The sequence below is a fragment of the Orycteropus afer genome, unplaced genomic scaffold (genome assembly GCF_000298275.1).
Source record: "Orycteropus afer afer isolate SDZICR_OR568_19922 unplaced genomic scaffold, OryAfe1.0 scaffold00090, whole genome shotgun sequence".
In the NCBI taxonomy this organism is placed as follows: domain Eukaryota; kingdom Metazoa; phylum Chordata; class Mammalia; order Tubulidentata; family Orycteropodidae; genus Orycteropus; species Orycteropus afer.
In genome coordinates, this window is record NW_006921677.1 from 8,545,426 (window position 1) to 8,568,098 (window position 22,673).

At 38.0% G+C, this 22,673-nt stretch overlaps 1 protein-coding gene across 1 annotated transcript in view; it reads right to left on the bottom strand.

The window, feature by feature from the left end:
• The window catches only part of ZEB1 (zinc finger E-box binding homeobox 1), a 320,602-nt gene that overhangs the window by 33,847 nt on the left and 264,082 nt on the right, over positions 1–22,673 (bottom strand). The window contains exon 3 of the mRNA XM_007942468.2: positions 14,610–14,672. Within this exon, the coding sequence (XP_007940659.1) occupies positions 14,610–14,672 (63 nt within the window). The remainder of the gene's footprint in view (positions 1–14,609; positions 14,673–22,673) is intronic.

Sequence of the window (22,673 nt, forward strand, 5' to 3'; positions counted from 1 at the left end):
CACACAGAATTGTGGTCCAGCCAAGTTGACACACACCTCCAACTATCACAATCCACCCCTTGTCAACTTGGCAGTTGTACACATCTTCTTAACCATATATAATCTCTAAATAAGGACAATTATAAAGTCATATTTGTACCTAATATGATACGCTAACACACATACAACCCAAATGCATTAACCTTATTTACATTTCACAGTTCAAAACAGAAAGAAACAAAAATATTTGATACACATATACAATGAAGAAATATAACAATCACAGTCCTCGTTTCTGCAACTGGTCATGTGGTTGTAGCTGATACTCAGAACTACCTTCTTCCACCACCCATTCTGTATTTCCCTTGTCCTTAGCAAGCACCTCAGCTGGTCGAGGTTCTTTGCCTGGTGGGGTGACCCAAACTTTCATTCCTGAAGGGTCTAGGCCATTAGTAGTCATATCAGAATTGGGTTGCTGTAATTTTCCATTGACTTTAGTCACAGGGCATGGTAGTACTAAGAGATTTCCTAAAGAGTCTCCTATATTCCAGACATATTCTTCTTTACCTCCATTATGTAATGTCAGTCCAATTGCCCCTTGGTAACCAGGATCAATCACACCAGATAGTACAATAACGCCCTTCTTTGTCTGTTGATCCAGAGGCATGAGGAAGCCAAAATGGCCAGGTGGCATTCTTAGTTTCTATGAAATCAGTATTGTGCTTCCAGGTGGGAGTGTTCTTCCCTTTGGGACTAGAATCTCCAGACGCGCAGAGCATAGGGTAGCAGTGACAAGAAGAAAAAATTTTTTGAGTGGGTCACTAAGGGTAATGGTGAATGGTACCACTCCCATTTCCACCCCTTGGTTCCTGGACCCATGAATCCTGGCTATTGAAGAAATAGAACCATATATTGGATGCTGGTTTAGAGCATATACAGGCTCCTGGAGAACACTGCCCCAACCCTTCAATGCATTGCTGCCTAGCTGGCACTGTAATTGTGTTTTCAGTAGGCCATTCCATCATTCCATCAAGCCAGCTCCTTCAGGATGATGGGGAACATAGTAAGACCAGTGAATTCCATGAGCATAGGCCCATTGCCACACTTCATTTACTGTGAAGTGAGTCCCTTGATCTGAAGCAATGCTGTGTGGGATACCATGACTGTGGATAGGGCATTCTGTAAGTCCACAGATGGTAGTTTTGGCAGAAGCATTGTGTGCGGGGAAGATGAATCCATATCCAGGGTATCTATTCCAGTAGGAACAAAATGCTGTCCTTTCCATGATGGAAGTGGTCCAATGTAATCAACCTGCCACCAGGTTGCTGGCTGATCACCCTGAGGAATAATTTCATATCGTGGACTCAGTGTTGTCTCTGCTGCTCGCAGATTGAGCATTCTGCACTGGTGGTAGCCAATCGGCCTTGGTAAGTGGGAGTCCATGTTGCTGAGCCCATCCATAACCTCCATCCCTGCCACCATGGCCACTTTGTTCATGGGTCCATTGAGCAATAACAGGAGTAGCTGGGGAAAAAGATGGCTGGTTTCCACTGAATGTGTCATCCTATCCACCTGATTGTTAAAAGTCCTCCTCTGCCAAGGTCACCCTTTGGTGGCCATTCACATGAGACACAAATATCTTTACTCCTTTGGCCCATTCAGACAGATCTATCCACACACCTTTTCCCCATACATCCTTGTCACCAATTTTCCAATCATGCTCCTTCCAAGACCCAGACCATCCAGCCAAGCCATTAGCCATAGCCTGTGAATCCGTATATAAACACACATCTGGCCATTTCTTATTCCATGCAAAGTGAACAGGCATATGCACGGCTCGAAGTTCTGCCCATTGGGAGGATTTACCTTCACCACTGTCCTTCAAGGAAGTCTCACAGGCTGTAGTGCTGCTGCTGTCCACTTTCGAGTGGTGCCTGCTATCGCAAGAACCATCTGTAACCCAGGCACGAGTTTTCTCTTCCTCAGTCAACTGATTATATGGAACTCCCCATGAGGCCATAGGTGCAGACTGGGAGAGGGAAGGTAATGTGACTGGAGTGGAGACCACAGGCATTTGGGCCACTTCCTCATGCAACTTACTTGTGCCTTCAGGTCCTGCTCAAGCCCGATCTCTGATATACCACTTCCATTTAATGATGGAGTGCTGCTGTGCACGTCCAACTTTATGACTCTGTGGGTCAGACAACACCCAGTTCATGATGGGCAGCTCAGGCCTCATGGTCACTTGGTGGCCTGTGGTTATGTGTTCAGTCTCTACTAAAGCCCCATAACAAGCCAAAAGCTGTTTCTCAAAAGGAGAGTAGTTATCTGCAGAGGATGGCAGGGCTTTGTTCCAAAATCCCAAGGGTCTACATTGCGATTCACCAATAGGGACCTGCCAAAGACCCCAAACAGCATCTCTATCTAGTACAGACACTTCAAGCACCATTGGATCAGCCAGATCATATGGCCCAAGGGGCAGAGCAGCTTGCACGGCAGACTGAACCTGTTGCAGAGCCTTCTGTTGTTCTGGGCACCACTCAAAACTATCAGTTTTCCGAGTCACTTGATAAAGAGGCTGTAGCAACACACCCAAATGAGGGATATGTTGCCTCCAAAATCCGAAGAGGTCCACCAGACATTGTACCTCCTTTTTAGTTGTGGGGGACGCCAGATACAATAATTTATCCTTCACTTTAGTAGGAATATCTCAACATGCCCTATATCATTGAACCCCTAGAAATTTCACTGAGGTGGAAGGTGCGTGAATTTTTGGGGGTTAATTTCCCAACCTCTAGCAAGCAGATAAGGCTGGCGGTTCAAACCCACCAGCCACTCCTCGGAAGGAAGGTTGGGAAATCCTACTTCTTTAGTGATACTGCCTCAGAAACCCAAGGAGGGGTCGCTATGAGTCGGGGCCGACTCGACGGCAAACAACAACAACAGCAAGCAGATGTATCACCAGTAAGTCTAGAGTTATCGATACTTCTTCCTTACTAGGTCCAATCAGCATGATGTCATCAATATAATGGATCAGTGTGATGTCTGTCTTGTGAAAGGTGATCAAGATCCCTATGGACTAAATCATGACATAGTGCTAGAGAGGTGATATACCCCTGAGGAAGCACTGTGGAAGTATACTGTTGGCCTTGCCAGCTAAAGGCAAACTGCTTCTGATGGTCCTTTGAAATTGGTATTGAGAAAAAGGCATTGGCCAGATCAACAGCTGCATACCAAGTACCAGGAGATGTATTAATTGGCTCAAGCAATGAAACCACATCAAGAACAGCAGCTGCAACTGGGGTCACCACCTGATTAAGTTTACGATAATCTACTGTCATTCTCCATGAGCTGTCTGTTTCTTGCACAGGCCAAATAGGGGAATTAAATGGGGAAGTGGTGGGAAGCACCACCTCTGCATCCTTCAAGTCCTCGATGGTGGCAGTAATCTCTGCAACCCCTCCAGGGACGCGGTTTGCTTTGGATTTGCTATTTTTGTAGGTAGAGGCTTCCACTTGGCTTTTCCTACCATAATAGCCCTTACTTCACATGTCAGGGAATTCACATGTGGGGATTCTGACAATTGCTCAGTCTATCTATTCCAATTATGCATTCTGGAACTGGGGAAATCACTACAGGATGGGTTCAGGAACCCACTGGACCCACTGTGAGATGCACCTTCACTAAGACTCCATCAATAACTTGACTTCCATATGTCCCCACTCTGACTGGTGGGCCACAATGACGCTCTGGGTCTCCTGGAATTAGTGTCAGCTCAGAGCCAGTGTCCAGTAATCCCTGAAAAGTCTTATTACTTCCTTTTCCCCAATCAACAGTCACTCTCGTAAAAGGCCTCAGATCTGTTTGGGGAAGTCTGGGAGAAAGATTGACCCCATTGTTGCTGCTAGACCTGTAACTAAAATTAAGTCCAAGTGAGCGCTAAAAGGTGAAATACAAAGTGTGACTGAGGAGGTAGTATGCTACACCTGAAAAGACCTACTTGATTTTGCTAACATTTACTGTTAGAAACCTGGAGGATATGTATAGGAATGGCTACTGAGGGTGTGGGATGATGGTGCAAGGAATGTAACATTGGATCAGCCTGAGTTTATCGATTTTAGGCCCATTAAGTACAGATTCTTCATTCAGTGTTTCAGCTCAAGAGGTCAGGAAAGGATCTAATAGTTTATTTGGTTGTCAAGCTGAATTACCAGACCTACCTTGGTATAATGTAGAAGGAAGGTATCCAGAGGCTTAGGGAAATTGGCCTGTTAGAAGGGATTTATCAGATTAGACCCCTAAAGCCAGAAATGGAGAATCCAGAAGACACACCTTTCACCAGTATGGTGAGGAATAAATTTGTGAAGGGAGCTCCAGCATCCTTGAAGACTGCTGTGACTGCTATTTTATGTAAGCTGGATTTGACAGTGAGAACTGCCCTAACTGAACTAAAACACTTAACTACTATGGGGCTTATTGGACCCCATGGTAGTAGGGGCCAAGTAGCAGCAGTTAATTGACAAAGGCAAGGTGGGTGTGGTTACCACAATGGACAGCAAAGTCTGAACACTAATCAGAATAGTCTGACTCATGTGGAATTATGACATTGGCTACTTGTGCATGCTGTTCCTAGTAGTGAAATACATGGCAAACCTACTAAATATTTACTTGATCTGTATAGATAGAAGAATTCTAGTTCACATGAACAGCAGCTTAGATTAAATCGCCAGAATACAGAGTCATGGCCTCTCAATCAATTTCCAAACTTGAGTCAGTTTACAGACCCCTTGAATGAAGGGGAGGCTAGGTCCCTTTGAGAAAAGATCCCATTCCTGGTACCAAATGTGTTAGACTGGGTCCTCTAGAGAAACAAAACCAGTAAAGCTTATATATAGAGAGAGAGAGAAAGAGAAATTTATCTTAAGAAAATAGTTCACACACTTATAGAAGCTGGTAAGTCCAAAGCTCTTGGATCAAATGTCAAGCTGGAGGCTTTTCCTGACTCAAGTAGCTGCAGGGGCTGAGGAGCTCAAGGTTGGAAGGCAGTATACTGGCTGTTGACTCCAACAAATGACGAATCCAAGATCTCCAGGTTGAATGGTGGATTGTTTGCTCATGGACAGTTGTAGGCAGCACAACAGAATCCCAATCCGTAAAAGAGTGTCTCTTGTCCCAGGATGTCCATAAATATACTGGAAGCAGGCCACACCCCTAGGGAAACTCCTTTTCAACAGACTGGCTGCTCAAAACATATACATCTGATCTATACATCTGATCCCATCATGGGAACAACCCACATCACAATTGCTTAAACCACACAGAATTGTATTCCAGACAAATTGTCACACAGCTCCAACTATCACAATGACCATCTGTTTTCTTATTGTTAGTAATGTGTAAAAATACAACGTTGCAGTGTGTAATTTGCTGATGTTTATATGTAATGTTTCTAACCCCCAAAGACAAATTAAAATCAGATTTATTTTAAAAAATCTAGTAATAAAGGGCAATAATAATGAAAACTTTTTTTTCTTTTTAAAGAGATATTCAACTTATATCAGAATTGACTTACACTGGAGTCATCAGAAAGGAACCCTGTCATAAATAGGGGACTATTAGTACTTATTAAGAAGTCCTTTTAGTTTATAAATTCAAAATTTTATATATATATGTCTTACAATATCCCTTTTAAGCTTCAGAGTTATATTTATATTCCATTTCACTAATAAGCAAGATACAGAGAAGAAAACAGAATTGACTGATTTCCTAATTTCCCAGTGATAAAGAGGAAAAAAATACCCTTAAGTTCTCAAAGATTGTCTTTCTACCAATCTATCATTTATTTAAGGTTGTACTTTAAATCTGAATCATTCTCATACAATTCTGAAGTTCAGTTCAGTTACATGTTTTCTTAGAAAGTGGCTTTAATAATTACCTACAGTTAGAAAGTTTTCCAAGAAAAATCAAAAGGTATCAAACTGAAAAATTATTTCTTACATCATCTAGTATGTATATATAAACAAGTCTATACTTTTATTTCTGACTCAACAGATGTTTATGGAGTTAAGGCAGAGCTATCCTTTCTTGGAGAATAGTTAGAAAGGCTCAGAGTAATACAATATTCTCAATTTGAGAAAGAAGCACAACAGTACTGCCAAGTTTCTAATACAGAATTACAGCAGTATGGTTTTCCTCCATTTCCTCCAATGGCTCTAGAGCACAGCATTTACTCCATGCTGGTGATAATAGGTTAGTATGGCTCCCAAGTGTCTCATGGCTAACTTCTTTATAGAAAATATAGCAGCAAGTATTTCAGACAGTGAGATCTCAATTTTTAAAACTGCACTCCTAGCAGCCTGAGATTGGGCCAAATTAAAAAGGTGATGTATGAGCATCTTTTTGTTCAACAGTTAATAAACAATCTTGCTCAATCTCCTGCACAATAGTAGCAAATGAGCTCTTCAAAGTGACTGCTGTTTAAATCCTTAGAGATAGTAACACAGTAATCATGGTGACACATTTTTTTCTTCTTCTCTATATAGCCAATAATCAGCCATGAAGTCAATTCTGATTTATGGTGACAATATATGTGTTGGAGTAGAACTGTGCTCCAAAGAGTTTTCAATGACTAATTTTTTTGAAAGTAGATCACTAGACATTTCTTTTGAAAGGGCCTCTGAGTGGAATCAAAGCACCAACTGTTCTGTTAGCAGCTGAGCACATTTCTGCTTGCATCAACCAGGAACTCCAGGCACCACTTATTTAGTACCTGTTGCAGTAAGCTCTGGTGGCATAGTGCCTAAGGCATTTGACTGCTAACCAGAAGGCTGGCAGTTCAAACCCACTAGCCAGTCCTTGGAAAGAAGACTGGACAATCTACTTCCATAGAGATATGCCTTGGAAACCCAAGGAGGGGTCACTATGAGTTGGAACAACAACATAACCCTTCTGGTCTTTTCTGTTCAGGAGGATTTCTGTTAAATGTAATGTATCACAATTTAAACAGTATTTTGGCCCTAGTTGAGATGCTCTGAAATCAGCTGTATAATAATGTGGCAAGAGGGAGTGAGGGTAATTTTCCTTTAATGACCTCATCTGTTCCATCCCCAACTATTAATTTTTTAAAAATCACTGCTCTTCAGAAGTCCTGGTGAGAGGAAAGCAAAGAGTACTGTCAATAATCATTAATAAGATCTGTCGTTAGTTGGGAAAATAACCATCTTTGAACTTAAACCAATACAAGATGGTGACAATTAGTTTTTTCAATACAACTGCAATATATTCTGGTACCATATATTCTTCAAATTAAAGCATGAGCGAAATTTGTATTTTATGTGATTTCTTATAGATTTCATATAGTTAGATTTGACAAGGTAGTTTGAAACCTATTTTTACCAACTTATTATAAAACATCTATTCCAATTAGAGTCTCTCTTACAAAATATTTATATATTCTACATGCTAGTAACAAAAACAGTATGTATATAAATATACATATACGTACATGCACGCATGTGTGTGTACATATGCTTTGTTGTTGTTGTTCTGTGCCGAGTCGTCTCCAACTCATAGTGACCTTATGTACAACAAAACGAAACACTGCCCAATCCTGTGCCAGCCTCACTAACCCTACTATACCCGAGCCGTTGCTGCAGGCACAGTGTCTATCTATCTCACTGAGGGCCTTTCCCTTTTTCATTGACCCTCCACTTTACTGAGTATGACATCCTTCTCCAGAGAATGGTCCCTTCTGACAACATGACCAAACTATGTGAGACAAAGCCTGGCCATTCTCGCTTTCAAGGAGCATTCTGACTGCACTTCTTCCAGGACAGATCTGTTAGTCTTTTTAGTAGTCCACGGTACTTCCAGCATTCTTTGCCAACACCACAACTCAAAAGCATCAACTCGTCTTCAATCTTCCTCAGTTGTTGTCTAGCTCTCACATGCATATTAGGCGACTGAAAATACCATGGTCTGGGTTAGGCACCAAGGAGATATCTTTGCTCTTCAGCACTTGAAAGAGGTCTTTTGCAGCAGATTTGCCCAATGCAATACGTCTTTTGATGTCTTGACTGCTGCTTCCATTGGCATTGATTGTAGAACCAAGTAATATGAAATCTGACTTTAATCTTTTCTCCATCTATCATGATGCTGCTTATTGGTCCAACTGTGAGGATTTTTGTTTTCTTTATGTTGAGGTGTAATCCATACTGTGGATTGTAGTATTCAATTTTCATTATTAAGTGCTCTAAGCCATCCTCACTTTCAGCAAGCAAAGTTGTGTTGTCTGTGTATTGCAGGTTGTTAATAAGCCATCCTCCAATCCTGATGCTACGTTCTTCTTCATATAGTCCAGCTTCTCGGATTATTTGTTCAGCATACAAGTTGATTAAGTATGGTGAAAGGATACAACCCTGACACACTCCCTTCCTGATTTTAAACCATGCAGTATCCCCTTGTTGTGTTCTAACAACAGCCTCCTGGTCTATGTACAGGTTCCTCATGAGCACAGTTAAGTGTTCTGGAATGCCCATTCTTCTCAATGTTACCTATAATTTGTTATGATCCACACAATCAAACGCCTTTGCATAGTCAATAAAACACAAGTAAACATCTTTCCAGTATTCTATGCTTTGAGGCAAGATCCATCTGACATCAGCTATGATATTCCTCACACCACACCCCTTTGTGAATCCAACTTGCATTTCTGGAAGTTCTCTGTCAATATACTGCTGCAATTATTTTTGAATTATCTTCAGCGAGATTTTACTTACATGTGATATTAATATTGTTCGATATTTCCATTCTGTGGGATCACCTTTCTTTGGAATGGGTACAGATAAGGATCTCTTCCAGTCAGTTGGCCAGGTAGCTGTCTTCCAAATCTCTTGGCATAGCCGAGCGAGTGCCTCCAGTGGGACATAGTTTGTGGAAACATTTCAATAGGTATTCCATCAATTCCTGGAGCCTTGTTTTTTACCATTCCTTCAGTGCAGCTTTGACTTCTTTCTTCAATACAATTGATTCTTGATCATATGCCATCTCCTGAAATGGGTGATCATCTACCAATTGTTTTTGGTATAGTGACTCTGTGTATTCTATCCATCTGCTTTTGATGCTTCCTGAATCATTCAACATATTGCCCATGGAATCTTTCGATATTGCAGTTTGAGGCTTAAGTTTTTTCCTCAGTTCTTTCAGCTTGAGAAATACCGAGCATGTTCTTCCCTTAAGTTTTCTAACTCCAACTCTTGGCACATTTCATTTTAATAATTGACTTTGTCTTCTCGAGCTGCTCTTTGAACTCTTCTGTTCAGCTCTTTTATCCTCTTGGTTCTCCCATTTGCTTTAGCTACTCTCCATTCTAAGGCAAGTTCAGAGACTCCTCTGACATTCACTTTGATCTTTTCTTCCTTTCCTGTCATTTTAATGACATTTCTTCATGGATGATGTTCTTGATGTCATCCCACAATTCCTCTGGTTTTTGGTCACTGGTGTTTAGTGCATCAAATCTATTCTTTCGATGGTCTCTAAATTCAGGAGGGTTAAAATCAAAGTCATATTTTGGCTCTCGTGGAGTTGTTTTAATTGTCTGCAGTTTCAACTTGAACTTGCACATGAATAGTTGGTGGTCTATTCCACAATCAGCTCCTGGCCTTGTTTTGGCTGAAGATATTGAGCTTCTCCATTGTCTCTTGCCACAGATGTAGTCAATCTGATTCTTGTGTACTCTACGTGGAGAAGTCCATGTGTGTAGCTGCTGTTTGTATTGCTGAAAAAAGGTATCTGCAGTGAATAAGTGGTTTGTCTTGCAAAATTCTATCATGTGATCTCCAGTATAATTTCTATCACCAAGACCATATTTTCCAACTACTGGTGATTCTTCTTTGCTTTCAACTTTTGTATTCCAATAACCCAGTGATAATTGAACACATCTTGATTGCATGTTTGGTTGATTTCAGACTGCAGAAGTTGCTAAAAATCTTCAATTTCCTCATCTTATATATGCTAGCTGCATGAATAAATTTTATAATAGTTTTTATTTCTGAATACTAAATATTCTGCATTTTGCACATGAGTCTTGCTTCTTCAGTAAGTTATGAGTTTGCTGATATTTTGACTGTTCTCTATGTACCCATTTGGAGACAAAGATTTTTATAACTTATAAAAATTATATTGTATCTATAGCATCTTAATCTTAATCTATTTTTATGAGTTTACTTACAATTTATGTATTTCTCATATATTTCCTCATTGAAGAAATTTTATGAAATTACTCAAAATGTGTACTGATACAATTATTTGAATGGAGCAATGAAATGAGATTACACTATTTTATGACAGAAAGAAAGTCTGATTTGGCCAATTAGTATGACAGTGATAACTGCTTTCGCTAATTAGATTTTGTGGTAGAAATTTTCCAAAATTGAATGAAATAAATCCATATCACTAAGATAAACAAAAAAACCCCAAACTCACTGCCATCGAGTCGAATCCGACTCATGGCGACCCCTCTGTAGGTTTCCAAGGTGGTATCTCTACAGAAGTAGATTGCCCGGGGTTCCTTCTGAGGCTTCTGGGTTTGAACTGCCAGTTAGTGGTCAAATACTTTAGGCACTATGCCACCAGAGCTCCCATATACAGTTAGTATACATGGTAAGATAAAAGGACTTTTATAAGAAATTTGTTGCGAAACGTAGTGAAATCCACAATATTTCAATTTCTCCAATCATTTCTGAATATAATATATTAAACAAGATGTCTGTGAGGAGAAAAATTAACAAAATTAAAAAAATACAACAAGTATAATTAGTCCTTTGGTAAGTATTTGTAAGTCTTTTTTGTATACCTCCCAGAAAATGAGAAGTGAATGATTTTAATGGTTGAGAAACAAATTCTTTTGTAAATTAGATGGCTCTGAATTTCCTACTGTCAACAAAAGTGAAGTAAGTGATATTCTTCTACTCTGTTCTTTTTCAAGGTTGCTCTGGCTGAAAGGTGGGAACAACCCAAATGTCCATCAACAGATGAATGATAAACAAAAGGTGGTACATACATACAATGAAATATTACTCTGCCATAGAGAGAAATGAAATCCTGATACTTGTCACAATTTGGATCAATCTGGGACACATTATACTGAGATAAAATTAATCAATTACAAAAGGATAAATATAGATTTCACTAATACTAAGTACTAGAATACGCAAAGATACAGAGATTAGTGTTTAGTTACCAGGAGCAGAGGGGAGGACTGGGGAGGGAGCTAGAGAAGAAAGGGAAAGGTAATCATTGTTTAAGTTGTTGTTGTTGTGTGCCGTTTAGTTGGACCCAAGTCATGGTGACCAACCCCTACCTAAGTAGATTGCCTCACCTTGAGGGGCATAGAAAATCTGGCAATGGGCATTGGTGATGGATATACAACATGATTGATATAATTGGTTTTATTTAATTGTACATGTGAAAAATGTTGAACTGGCAAATGTTGTGTTCCTTATATTTTTACAACAATAAAAAATTTAAAAACATTTAAGATTTCATTCATATTTTTTAAAAAATGAATGACAGCGGGTATTAAATGGCTATGGATTTCACTGGATGCATATAATATTGATATTAAAATATCAACATTTTTAATATGCCAGAAACTAAATCCTTTGTAACTCAAAAAAATCCAAACTCACTGCTGTCTAGTTGATTCACCTCATAGCGACCCCGCCTTGGGTTTCTGAGGCGGTATCTCTATGGAAGTAGATTGCCCAATCTTCCTTCTGAGGAGTGGCTAGTGGGTCTGAACCACCAGACTTTTGGTTAGCAGTCAAATGCCTTAGGTACTACGCCACCAGAGCTCTCACCTTTGTAACTACTAATAATTAATTAAAATGAAAAAATTTTAGATGTCCATTAAAAAAGTTTTGAGGCAGGACATAATCAGTTTACATACTACAAAATTTGATAATAATATTCTTAGGGTTGTTGTGAGGATTAAATTAATTAATGTAATAATGTGCTTAGTACTGTAGCTGGCATGTAGTAAGTGCTATGTAACTGTTAGCTATTTTCCTTAAAGCAGGCCTGCAAGGTGCACATTGTAATTGAAATTTTTTTGCAATAAAGATATTAGGGTCAGAAATCTGAGGTTACTTTTCCAAGATCACATAGTAAAAAAACATTACTATTAGAATAGACTATTTGTTATTAGGTGCCTGATATGAAATCCTGTGCTCTACCTACCAAACTATGGTCTCATGAACCCACGTTTACCATACCCAATTTCAAGCTGAGACAACAAATACTCAAGTTTTACCCATAAAATTCAAAGTGTTGGGAAGTGCACATCCATGAAAAGCTCAATCATTAAGGCTGTTAAGCTTATGCATTTAAATATAAGAAAGATGAGTGCATACACAGAAACATATAATTATACTGTAAAAAAAACTCACAGCTGATAGTCAATGTACAGAATTACAAGCCTATAATCACCAGTCAGAACAACTACAGAAAGACAACCTTGAAATTTTTTTATTTGGCCATCAATATATATATTTTTTTCCATCCAGAGGGAAGTATCCTCTGGTTTCCTCCAGAAAGTTTATCCATATCTGTTTTTGAAACTTAGCAACACCACTAGCTATAGAAACAAAAAAGAGATGCTCAGAAGGAACAAATGTTGTACGGGTAAATCGTTCACTCTCTGAATACTAAACTCAGACTACAGTTCCTTGACAACTTCATGAATTGCAAAAGGAAGTCAGCTATAGAAAGGATGTGACAAAGTTCTAAACTAATGCTGGTGACCTTTGTACAATGTTTTTGTTTACTTTGTCAGCACTTTATTTCCTAGAAGTCAAGGAAACCAAAAGCAAAGGAAAAACATAATTCTAAACTTTAACTGCTCAAAATTCCCAAACTTCCAATCTTCATTCTTCTTTCTCCAAAGCCATGCTTATCAGGGCTTTATTAAAATGTCTGCTTATTCCTAACTCTCCATGTTCCAGGAAAATAATGCAGAAGAAATGATCTTCTTGGCATTGGGGGAGGGACCTTAAATTCTAACAGCAAATTTGATCAATACAAGGTTATTCTACCTTCCAGATGGGATTTTTTTAAAAAAGGGAATTGATGTACTAATCAGTATTTCAGCCTGTCATACTCTATTTTTGTAGTGAAGAGAAAACTATGAGGTAAAATACAGTACATCTGGAACTATGAATGGCTTTAATAGTATTTGCCCAGTAAGTTGAATAATCTTCTGTAACTCTGGTAATATACTTATGAAACATCAAAATTTAACATTAGGTAGAAGAGTAATAAACAGCATTCTTTCTTGTGCATTTACACTACAATTTTACTAATAACAAATATCGAGCTTAACTATTTTATATAATCTGTAGGTTAGTATGACAAATATTTGTAATAAGCATACCTGAATACATTATTCATGCAAATTACACATAACCAAGTTAAGACAGAATACAAAAACTTAGACTGTAGGCTCTACAAATTACCACATACTCCATTATTATTTAACTAATATGGAGTGCATTTTTAATAACAGCATGAAGATTCACTCACTTTGCTTTATGGAAGTAACAGACAAGTACAGAAGCACTAATGTTTATAGTATAGATGAAAATTTTACTTTTGACACTTATCACCATGAACTACACTCACCTTACATAGAGAAAAATAACTGAAAGGCCCTATGGCATATTTCTAAAATGTACAGCAAAGGAAAAATAATCTATAAATATTAAATCACATAAAAGAATATTCAATTAAAACTTTATGATAGAAATACTTATTTTATGATTGAATATTCAAAATGCAATTATAGTACTTTAAAGTACTGCCTTTTAAGGAAATATTTTAATAATTTGTATTCATTTATAAAATGCACTTTCTGAGAGTTCTAGGTGACTTATGGACACCATAAAAAGTATCTGGTATTACCATATGTAAAATCTGGATTTAAGTTTTTCACTTACTCTTTTGCTTCTTAAATCTGTTCCGAATCTATTACAGAAGAATAGCCTTAAGTCTCAGGGAGTATGTACTTTTAGACACCTTGAAACAAACTTCCTTGTTCATTACAATTTGACTTCATTTTTGTCTTCTTCAATCAGAGAAATCACAAGTAAAGTTTTTGAGTCTCTTATTTGCCGTGACATGTTTACTCACTTATCAATATTCATGATTCTCATCTGATTTATAGAAAACTTAGGACATTTGCTTATTTTTCTCTGATTTCTGTCCTACGGGCGATTTGATACAGACCCCAGTAACTAACAATGAAACTCAAAATGGGTAGATCTGCATTTTTATAACTTTGGTAAAAGATGTTATAGGAGATGTTATAATCGTCATCCAAGCACTTTTTTTTTTTAATTACCTATAAATTACATTTATCATTCTTATAGAATGAAAATCAGCTATTCTGTGAATCTGTAAATTTATATTGTAAAGCATATAAACTTTTAACCCATTTGCCTAAGTACTTAAATATTTAAGGAACGCAAGATAAAAGAAAAGGAAATAGACTAAATTGACTCAATATAAAAACCAGTGACATGAAAAACCTTATTTGAAGACTACAGTGACAAAGAAAATGGCAAGAGAGTATCTACCTGTACATCCAGCTTCACCTGCCTGAGCTTCAGGCCCCAGGATTTCTTGTCCTTCCTTTCCTGCTGAAAGACACATTCCAAAGAAGGGATTAAAATGAAATAAATCCATGTGTCACAAACATTTTAACTACCAAAATTCTGAAACAGCAACTTTCACTATAGATTATATTTCCTTTGGATTTTCCCCCTCTTATAAATATGGTAATTGTGTCCTTGAAAGGAAAACTTTAAAATCAAGCACTTTTCCCAAACTCACAAACATATCTTAGAGAAACAAAATCAGTGCAGATTTACATATAATTTTGGAATTAGACATATTTTGGAATTACATGAGTCCTGAGATTTTTTAGAAGAGGACCTCTACCTTCAAGTAACAACTTTTTTTCATTTCCTTCCCCAACCACACATCTCTATGTTCTAGACACTGTGCTAGAAGTTTTATAAACTTATTTCCTTTAACTTTCAGAACAAACTGTTTTGTAAGTTAAAAAAAAAAAAAAAGACAAAACTTGAGGTTCAGAGAGGTTATATAACTTGGTCAAGGGCAGTTATTAAGTGATAGGAGTGGAATTTCAACGCAGGTCTGAATGGCTCTACCTTCCCCTATACCCTTGCTTATTTAACAATGGTACCAGAAAAGTAGAAAGAAGACTGAACTGAACTTCACTGTGCCCAGAGTAAACACCAAAGACTCTACATGCTTTCTTTCATCCTATTCATATTCTAACTAATGATAAACATTATTAGTACTCATAAAGTTTTAGATGTCTATTCTTTGCTCCTGCTACCTCTATGTTTATAGTGGTCTAATTATAGTATTCCATACAGAATAGTGGAGTCCCTGGGTGGGACAAAGGGTTAATGTGCTTGGCTGCTAGCTGAAAGGTTAGAGCCTGGAGCCTGCTCAATTAAACCTCAGAAGAAAGACCTGGCAATCTATCTCCTAAAAACATCAGTCACTGAAAATCCTATGGAACACAGTTCTACTCTGACATACTTGGGGCTGCCTAGACAGCAACATTTTTTCCCCCTGTATGTACAGAATAGGCTCAGAGTAAATACTTTTTATTATAAATAAATACACATTTTTTGGCAAGTAGAAAGTATTCTTTATATATTCAGGTACATTTTCTTTATTATGGTAGTAATTAACTACCAATTAGGGAGCTCTGGTGGCATAGTGCCTAAGGCACCTGATTGCTAACCAGAACGCTGTTAGTTCAAACCCACTAGTTACTCTTTGGAAGGAAGATTGGGCGATCTACTTCTGAAGTGATACTGCCTCGGAAACCCAAGGATGGGTAACTGTGAGTTGGATCTGACTTGACAGCAGTGAGTAAGTGAGTAAGTAAGTTGTTAATTAAGAACATATATCTATATGAAAGACATTAAGGAATTAAAAAAGCTGTTCTTTTCCAACTAGTAGCACAGTATACATCATAATTACAATCAGAATACTTATAAAGTCATACTAAAACAGAGTGTAGTTATCTGCATCTCAATCAAATCCCATTAAATATGTCAGTCAAAAATATTGATTTAGATTTCTCCTGTTTGATTGTTGAATTGAGAAACAGCACTAATCAAGTGAAGTCTTTGCACTGAGTTAAAGCATGTATTTCTTTAAGATTTTTGGATTACCAGGTGGATTTATTCAGCAGATTTTCTATACTTATTAATTTTTATATTAGAACTTACAGATTATTACTGTATGAGAAATAGTAAAACACACATCTTTTTAGACAACATAAAAAGACTGTCTAAAGTATATAATGATGAGATTAATGTCTACTGAAGACTCCTCATTTTATATCTGCCATCAGTAAAATGAGAATTTAAAAATCCCTGGTAAAGTGTTTATAGTACTGTAGGATAAACACCAATATTTCTTTTGCTAAGTACAAATCTCTAACAGCCTTTATTTTTCTATCTCCTCAATGCATTTATTTACACTAAAATAACAAAAGTATGCCAACTGGGTAATTGTTGGTGTTGTTAGGTACTTTTGAGTTGCTTTTGATTCACAGTGACCCTACGTACAACAGAACAAAACACGGCCTGATCCTGCATCATCCTCACAATCATTGCTATCTCTTCTTTGAGGAGGAATCTCTTTCCCAATCATATTTTGAGTACCTTCCAATCTGAGAGGTTCATCGTCTAGCAGTGTACCAGACAATGTTTCACTGCTAATGATAAAGTTTTCAGTGGCCAATTTTTTCAGCAGTGGACCACTTCTTCTTTCTTCCTAGACTGTACTAATTAGGAAGCTCTGCTGAAATCCATCCACTATGAGTGACACTCCTGGTATCTGAAATACTGGTGGCATAGCTTCCAGCATCGCAGCAATATGCAAGCCATCACAGTATGACAAACTAACAGATAAGTGGTGGTAACTATATGATGGTAATATAATTACTTATTATTGTATATCTATACCCTTTATTTCTCCTCAAATGAAAATCCAAGTAGCCAGAGATATTACTTGCTGAGATGGAAGATGATATTGAAGTTAAAACAACATTGTGGACATTATTAATTTTTCTACTTAGAGTTATTATTATAGTTAACTGATAAATTAGGAGCAATTCAATTCAAAGAATGACCAATTTCTTTCTTCATTCCTTTATCACTGCTTAGGATAAAATCTAGGCTTCTTAGATGAGCATGTACTTCAGAATCTGGTCCCAGATTTACCTCCCACAACTTAGAAATTGAAGTCTTCATTCTCTCCCTCATTATTTGGGCCAGAATTTTAGTTTAACAATTGAAACCATCTTGCCTAATGAAAACAGGAATATACTAATGCTGTAAGTTGAACACATTTTCAATGCAAAAGGTAATGCCCAGGAATAGACTCTTTCTTGCTTCATCCTTGATTACAGTGAGAAAATACTGGAATAGGGCTATTCTGAATATTTTTCAAGGAATATTCTCCTTCACTTGTTCTAATAGGAAAATAATTATTAGAATCTACTTGTATATAAGATATTTATTTCCTTTAGGATTTAGTAATGCCAATACAGTATGATTGATTTACCTAAATATAATTAGGAAGGAACATTAAATTCTCCTAAGGCTTTTTCTTTTAATCTTAATTCCAAAGCAAATATACAAATGATAAAAGACTCCTGAGAACAGACTTTCTTTTTTCACATAAAAGTAAAACAGTTATGGAATATTACTCAGCAATAAAGAGGAACAAACTATGGATACACTCAACAACCTGGATGAATCTTCAGGAAACATGGTGAATGAAAAAAGCCAATCTGAAAGTTTATATACAGTATATTTCCATTTATAGGTTCTTGAAATAACAAAATTATAAAAATGAAGAACAGACTGTGGTTGTCAGGAGTTAGAGATGAGGCAAGAGGAAGAAAAGGAAGTGGGTATATAAAAGGGAAACAGAAATTCTTGTGATGGAAATGTTCTTTATCTTGCCTATCTCAATATCAATATCCTGGTTATGATATTGTAATGGTTTTGTGAGATGTTAGCATTTGGAAAAACGGAATAAAGGGTACACAGGGTACTCTATTTAAGAATCTACTGCTATTTCTGAATCTACAATTATATCAATGTACTAAGCTTAATTAAGGTAAGGTAAATATCACTACTTTTGAAAGAAAAAGATACTAGATATAAGATGGAATATCTAGTAAGTAAATAAAAGCAAGTATGGCAAATGCAATTCATTTTAATTAAAATATATATAAAATACGTAATTATATTCTTATGTGCATAGAAAGACTTCATCAAAAGGGTAAAAAGAGAACCTACAGATTGGGAGAAAATATTTGCCTATGACATATGTGACAAAGGACTTATCTCCAAAATCTAGAGAAAACTTCAACACCTCAACACCATAAAGACAAACAACCCAATTCAAAAATGGTGAAAGACTTAAAGAGACACTTCACCAAAAACAATATGCTGGCAGCCAACAAACACATGAAGAATTGCTTGTGATCTTTAATCATTAGAGAGATGCAAATCAAAACAACAATGAGATATCATCTCACCTCAGCAATAATAGCAAAGTTCAACAGGACAGAAAATAACAAATGATGGTGAGGTTGCGGAGAGATTAGAACTCTCGCGCACTGCTGGTGAGACTGTAAAATAGTACAGCCATTGAGACAACAGTATGGTGTATCCTTAAAAAACTGAAAATAGAAATACCATTTGACCCAGCAATTCCATTGCTAGCAATATATTCTAAAGAGGTGAGAGGCAAGACATGAACAGACATAATATACACACCTATGTTAACTGCAGCACAATTCACTATAGCAAAGAGATGGAAACAACCTAAATGCCCATCAACGGATGAATGGATAACCAAATTATGGTACATTGACACAATGGAATACTATGTAACATTAAAGAACAATGAAGGATATGCGAATCATTTCACAACACAGATGAGCCTGGAGGACATCATGCTGAGTGAAATAAGTCAATCTCAGAAGGACAAATATTGTATGAGCCCATTACTGTAAAAAGACAAAAGAAGGGTTTGCTTAAGAAAGGGAACTCACTTTGTAGGTTACCAGGTGGGGAGGGAAGGGAAGGGATGGTACAGAAAGAGCCTGGACCACCATGATAACACTGAGGAAAGGGAGGACACCAAATTGTGCATATAAGATATAGACAACAGAGGCTAATACCAGTGTATCTACAATATTGCGTTACCATTAACACCAAACACCAGGCTACAGATAGACACATGAACATCTGAGAAGATCCGATGGCAGTCAGTGAACAGGATTATATTCTACACCAAAGATAGATTCAGTGCAGGCTAATCTTGCACAGATACCAGTGATACAAAATACCCACAATCCTTACAGAAACAACACCAGACAGACATAGAGCAACCCCTCACAGACAGCCAGACACTATGGGAGAGATATCCAATGGATCTACCAACTCAGGACCATAGTACTGGGGGACACGAGACTCAATTGTCACAATAAAATACATAAAAACTTTGTCCCTCATCCTACATTGGTGAGTAGCGACGGGGGTCTTAAAAGCTTTCAAGCAGCCATCTAAGGTGCACCTAATGGTCTCCTAACATTGAAGACGAATGCAAAAAACCAAGGGCATTTGGAAGCAATCAGCCCTAGGACATGATGGACCTTGAGACCAGAAGAACTAGATGGTGCCCAGCTACCAATGCCAACCACTCTGGAAAGGATCAAATCTGGAGATCCTGGATAGAGTGGGAGGAAAAACGTGGAACAAAATCCAAAAACTCAATAATGACCAGAATTACTCATTGGATGGAATCTGGTGAGATGCCCAATACTATGGTCCTGGCATACATTTTGGGCCTGGAATAAAACTCACTCCCAGGGGCTGGCTGTCAGCCCAATAGTAAACAAAATGTATACGCCGACCCTTATAACCCAGGGGTATGTACGGACATACTGTATGGAGATGCATCCCTTGGAGCAATCGAACACAGGGCACCAGAGGGACAACATTTGAACAGAGAAATGTAGGACACACAGGAGTGCATAACTATTAGGGGTGGGGGGGTGATGTTACTGGGCAGGGAGGGGAGGAAGACTGGGTTAGGATTGGGGGATGGTAATTGGAGAGTGAAACTAAATGTACATGAAATGTTAAAAAAAAAAATAGAGGATATCACCAATTGCAGGATAGAGCAGTTCAAAGTATAGGGCTGATTATTTAGCATATATTCTAAATTCTAACACATTTTTTAAATTCATACCAATTTGACCATTTCAAATATGTTTGTAGGAATATTTTATGGTAATCACTGATTAAAAGAAAAAAAAAAACCCACTGCTGACAAGTCAATTCTGACCAATAGCGGCCCCCATTTGGTTTTCAAGGTGGCAAATCTTTACAGAAGTATATTGCCCAGTCTTGCTTCTACAGAGTGGCTGGTGAGTTTGAACCACCAATCTTCTGGTTAGCAGTCAGATACCTTAGGTACTGTGCTACCACAGAGCTCCTTGGTAATCATTGATAAGGAAGGCATAGTAAGTAGCCAACTGCATCAGATTTTCCTTTTCTGGTTTTGTCTCCTCCTCTACCAAACACACCCACACATGTCATACAATTTACACCTGTGTATACCTTTTCTCAAGCTGTTCCTCTGCTTTGAATACCTTTACTCATTCATTCCATCTGAATAAATTCTGCTAATCTAATCCTTTAAAGGTCAATTCACATCCCTCTCACTCTTTAAGTTTTCATTAAGTCTTTTCTCTGCTATTCCCACTCTCCTGTTTCTGCTGAAGGAAAACTACAAAAAGCAGGGCTAATAGATTCCTAAATTCAAATGAAAGCATTCAAACCTTAATTAGAGATGAAATGTTTCATTGTGTATTTTTTCAGTTTCCAAACAGCTTCAATTCCCCCCTTTATATCCTCTAGTTTCTCTCTGTCTGTCTGTTTGTCTGTCTCTCTCTCTCTCTCTCTCTATATATATATATTTGTGGTATAACTGCCCAGCAAAGTCACAGTAAATATAATTTACAACATCTATGAATTCCTGTTAATTTAGAGGTTGGCTCTGGTTAAGATGGAGTAAGCACAAACCACAGTGTCCACTGAATAGTGCTAACAAAACCTGAGAATGTATGTAGTAACTATTTAAATGCTGAAACTATATATGATAGCAGGCAGATTGGGGGAAGTAAACATGGCAAGAATTCAAAATACACTGAACAGGAGGCTGTTCCCCACCCCCCACCTCTGACCTTTATTTATTTTTTAACTCTGGTATGTCTTGGCTTGGATTCAAGATAGAATGAAACCTGAAAGTGGGTACTGGGATTGGCAGAGAGCACCCAGAAAGCCCTCAGGAAAGGGGTCTTCTAAGGCTCAAAGAGAGGAGAAATACACCATTTCCCCCTCCACTCTTTTCTAGCCCAGGTCATGTCATGTTATTTGTTATTTGCCGTCGAGTAGGCCCCGACTCATAGCAACCCCTCCTTGGGTTTCCGAGGCAGTATCACTATGGAAGTAGGATTGCCCAACCTTCCTTCAGAGGTCATGTCATGGTAGTAGTGATAGTGGTCGAGACAATGTAGGCAGTAGGGGCCTGCAAGTCCCTAAAATTCTGGGGGGAGGGGAACCTTTATCTCCAGTTGGATGAGCTATGGTCTCAAGAAGGTATACAAACTTCCATTATGATGTCTGTCTTCTGTCTTTTCCTAGTTCTTCTTGCATGTATGGTTAAGTGTGTGGCAAAGTGACATAAATAAAAGTGTCAGCTTTCTGGCTAAAGGACTGAAAGAGCAGTCCCAGGGAACTGAAAGTATTGGGATATTACGACAAGGGAGGAACCCAGGGAAACAACTCCATAAAGTTGTTTATGAACTCCTGGGTTCATGTCCAAGATTTACACAGGTGGATATTACCATAAACATTGAGAACTGAAGCATGGGATATACTATTACCCATGCCCCAGACTGGCCCAGTGAACAAGACAGATTCAAATAGCACTGCAAAAGCTTTGGAAAACTGAAATCGAAAAGTGAACTAAAACTGGAACCAAAACACACAGAAAACTAGTTGGAGCTTACAGCCTGATTCTAATTTGGTCAGTTACCTGCTAAACCAAAAATGTCAAAATTCTCCATAGGATTTAAATAACACCAAGAGTCTCATAACATAACACTCAAAATATCCAGGATACAATCCATCTACTTCCATAGTGATGTTGTTGTTGTTGTTATGTGCCGTCGAGTCGGCCCCGACTCATAGCGACCCCTCCTTGGGTTTCCGAGGCAGTATCACTACAGAAGTATGATTGCCCAACCTTCCTTCCGAGGAGTGGCTGGTGGGTTTGAACCGCCAGCCGTCTGGTTAGCAGGCAAGTGTCTTAGCCGCTATGCTACCAGAGCTCCCTCCATAGTGATACCACCTTGGAAATCTAAGGAGGGGTTGCTATGAGTCACAATTGACTTGACGACACTGACTTTGATTTTTTTGGTCTGTATGAAGAACCAGTAAAATCTCAACTTGCATGGCAAAAGACGATAATACTGAGATAACACAGATGTTGGAATTATCAAA